Source organism: Octopus bimaculoides, chromosome 7 (assembly GCF_001194135.2).
Source record: "Octopus bimaculoides isolate UCB-OBI-ISO-001 chromosome 7, ASM119413v2, whole genome shotgun sequence".
NCBI lineage: Eukaryota > Metazoa > Mollusca > Cephalopoda > Octopoda > Octopodidae > Octopus > Octopus bimaculoides.
The window spans coordinates 13,324,001-13,327,543 of NC_068987.1; the positions used below are offsets into that span (position 1 = coordinate 13,324,001).

General features: G+C 34.2%; 1 protein-coding gene across 1 annotated transcript in view; it reads left to right on the plus strand.

The window, feature by feature from the left end:
* Window positions 1-3,543, plus strand: part of LOC106869736 (phosphatidylinositol 4-phosphate 3-kinase C2 domain-containing subunit alpha) — a 172,927-nt gene that overhangs the window by 152,330 nt on the left and 17,054 nt on the right. The window contains exons 19-21 of the mRNA XM_052969122.1: window positions 110-203; window positions 1,616-1,710; window positions 3,065-3,239. Coding sequence (XP_052825082.1) covers window positions 110-203; window positions 1,616-1,710; window positions 3,065-3,239 — 364 coding nt within the window. The remainder of the gene's footprint in view (window positions 1-109; window positions 204-1,615; window positions 1,711-3,064; window positions 3,240-3,543) is intronic.

Sequence of the window (3,543 nt, forward strand, 5' to 3'; positions counted from 1 at the left end):
TATATATATATATATATATATATATATTACAAAATTAAATGAAGCATTAGAATTTATGTTCTTATATTTTTTTTACTCTCTGCTTTGTTTTTATTTTATTTATTTCTAGTTATCCTGATGCCCATGTCAGGGAAATGGCTGTTGACTGTTTACAGAGTCTTCCAACTGATCAACTTATTGATTATCTTCCCCAATTAATAGAGGTATGTTCTACTGTTTGTTGGAAAAAGCCTTCCATATTTCATTATATAATCTGTAATAACAACTCAATTATAAAAAAAAAAAAACTATTGTATATGCCGTCCCTGTTATATATATTTCAATTGCCCCTATTAAATACTCCAACTGCTTTTATATATTTTAACCCTTTAGTATTTAAACCGGTCATATCAGGCCCAAATACTCTACATGTTTTATGCTGAAACCAGCCAGATCTGGCCTCTTACACCTACTTTACAATGTCATCCTCCAAATAAACAATCACATCAATGAAACCTTGATGATATAAAATAATGTATGATTAATTCAAAATAGTGTGAATAAATAAGCACCACATTTAACAGAGTAATGTGAATACTAAAGGGTTAATTATCTCTCTTCTAATTGCTCTTAATATATATTTCAATCACTCTTTATTTCTATTAGAACTGTTGCATATTTCAGGTGCTATTTTTATATATTCAGTTGTTGGGAGTGCGTAGCCTAGTGGTTAGGGTGTTGCACCCATGATCATGGGATCATGATTTCAACTCCTGGACCAGGCTATGCGTTGTGTTCTTGAGTAACACATTTCATCTCACATTGCTCTACAATTACTTCATTTGACTGCAGCCATGCTGAAGCACCACCTTTAGTCGAACAAATCGAATGCAGGATTTATTTTTTGTAAGCCTAGTATTTATTCTGTCAGATTCTTTTGCTGAACCGCTAAGTTACAGAGATGTAAACACACCGACATCAGTTGTCAAGTGAAGGTGGGGGAACAAACACAGACACACAAATATATACATACATACATACATATATATAAATATATATATATATATATATATATATATATATTTGTGTGTCTGTGATGATATACAATGGGCTTCTTTCAGTTTTCGTCTACCAATTCCACTTACAAGGCTTTAGTTGACCTGAGGTTATAGCAGAAGACAATTGCCCAAGGTGTCATGTAGTGGCACTGAACTTGGAACCATGTGCTTGAGAAGCAAGCTTCTTACCACACAGCCACACCTGCACCTATAATAGATATATATGTGTATGTATGTATATAAAGTGTGTCTGTCCCCAACCACTGCTTGGCAACTGATGTTGGTTTATGCACATCCCCATAAACTAGTGATTCACCGAAAGAGACCAGTAGAATAAGTACCAGGCTTATTCTATACAATTTGTTCAACTAAGCCCTTCCAGGTGGTGCCCCAACATGGCTGAAACCAGTAGAAAAAAGGGGTATTAAACTTTTTCCTTCTCGCATTGTAAGAAGCTCTCTGTTTTCACTATTTTGTTATTCTACTTCTTGATCACAATATTTCAAGCAAGCATTTCATTTTGTATATATTTACTTTGGCCTATTACTTATTTCAATCCTCTATTTCTCCATTGTCAGGCCCTCAAGTTTGATTGCTATCACAACTCCCCACTGGCTAAGATGTTATTAGAGAAGTCTTGTAATAATATCCAGTTTGCTCACAAATTTTTCTGGTTTGTTTCTTATATTATTTATTTGTTATTCAAATTAAACGTTAATTACGCCATATGTAAACAAACAAGTTTGTTTTTCGAAGCGCTGAAATGTATGGTAGAACAAGTAGAAAGATAAATTTTATTCAATGCATAGATACTGAACAGTATAGATATAAAGGATAAAACCCTTTTTTCTTTTTTAAAAGCAGAAAAATTGGTCGGCAGCCAGCCAGCCTTTATATCTATACTGTTCAGTATCTATGCGCTGAATAAAAATTTATCTTTCTACTTGTTCTAAATGTTAATTGTTTCGCATTTTAATTTAACTAATAAAATACGAATAACATTTATTAGTCTCACTGTGAATTTTATTCATATTATTATTTCTTATGTATTGAATATTGGAAAGACTCTCTCACTTAAAATATACAATTTACATGTTGTACATAACTGCAAGTTGTTGAGTAAATTTTGTACAAGTTGCTAGGCGTTCATCATCCTCTCACAGTCAGTCAGTGCTATTGGTGGAAGTTCCGCATAAACAATGTTTAGAAGGCTAGGGATTAGAAAAAGGGATGTCATTCTCAGAAAAAACACTGGGTGTCAAAAAGGATGAATTGACTGGAATTTTCAGCTGGGGTTTTCCATGGATAATTCCAAGAAAATCCCTACTGAAATTATTACTGAACAACACTACCAGTTCATGACAAACTAAACAGGTGCAGATATGCCATCAGGAGGGACTGCCTGAGATGCACACAGAGCAACGAAACCATTCTGCAAGCATTTGTTCATTATCTGAGCATTGCTGATTTGTGGATTTATGTCAAAACAGTTGTTGTCACATTAGGACAGATTCAGCTATTGGCTGAGTGAACTCTGCTAAATGCACCCAAGACTAGGTAGTGGCATTAAACAGACAATGGATTAAACCTGTTCTTCAAGGTGATCATGGTGAGATTTGAAATCAGAAGGCAAAAAGCCAGAGCAAATACAAGAAGGCATCTATCAAATGCTTAACAATTATGCCAGTACACCAGCCTGAACTGGTACTTAATTTATTGACTCCAGAAGGATGAAAGACAAAGTTGATCTCAGCAGGATTTGATCTCAGAGCTTAGAGATTTGGAATAAATATTACACACATTTTATCCATTGTTCCGATGAGTCAGTCAATTCACTGCTTTTCTGTCTTAAATTGATAGTTATTTTGTCTTATATCCTTACATATTTGATACCTATATGTAATATATATTTATGTAATATCCTTATATATTTGGTAGTTATAATATCTAATATCTGTAGATATATTCATATCTAATATCTGTAGATATATTTATTGCATTGTATATCTTGTGACTTTTATATTTAGGTTATTAAAAGGAGCCGCTCAAGACAATTCCTGCAAACATTGGTTCAAATTAATGTTTGTGGCTCTTGCAAATGTTGCCGGAGAGTCTTTGTATGAAGAATTCCGTAAACAGGAGGATTTGGTGAAAATTCTCAGTTCTATGGCTGAAAAATTGAAATCAGCAAAAGACAAAGATGTAAGGAACACCATTATTACATTTCTTTAATATTGTTTTTTTTTTTTTTATATTGGTTTTCTTATACCCTGTGTATCACAGATTTAGAATAACTACACCAATTTCCTCTGTGTCATATCATCATCGTCATTTGACGTCTGTCTTCCATGCTGGCATGGGTTGGACTTTTTGACAGGAACTGACCAGGCAGGAGCCTGCACCAGAACCAGACTTCTGGGTCTGTCTTGGCAGGGGTTTTATGGCTGGATGTCCTTCCTGACACCAGCAACCTTACAGAGTGGACTGAGTGCTTTCATAAGAGGTG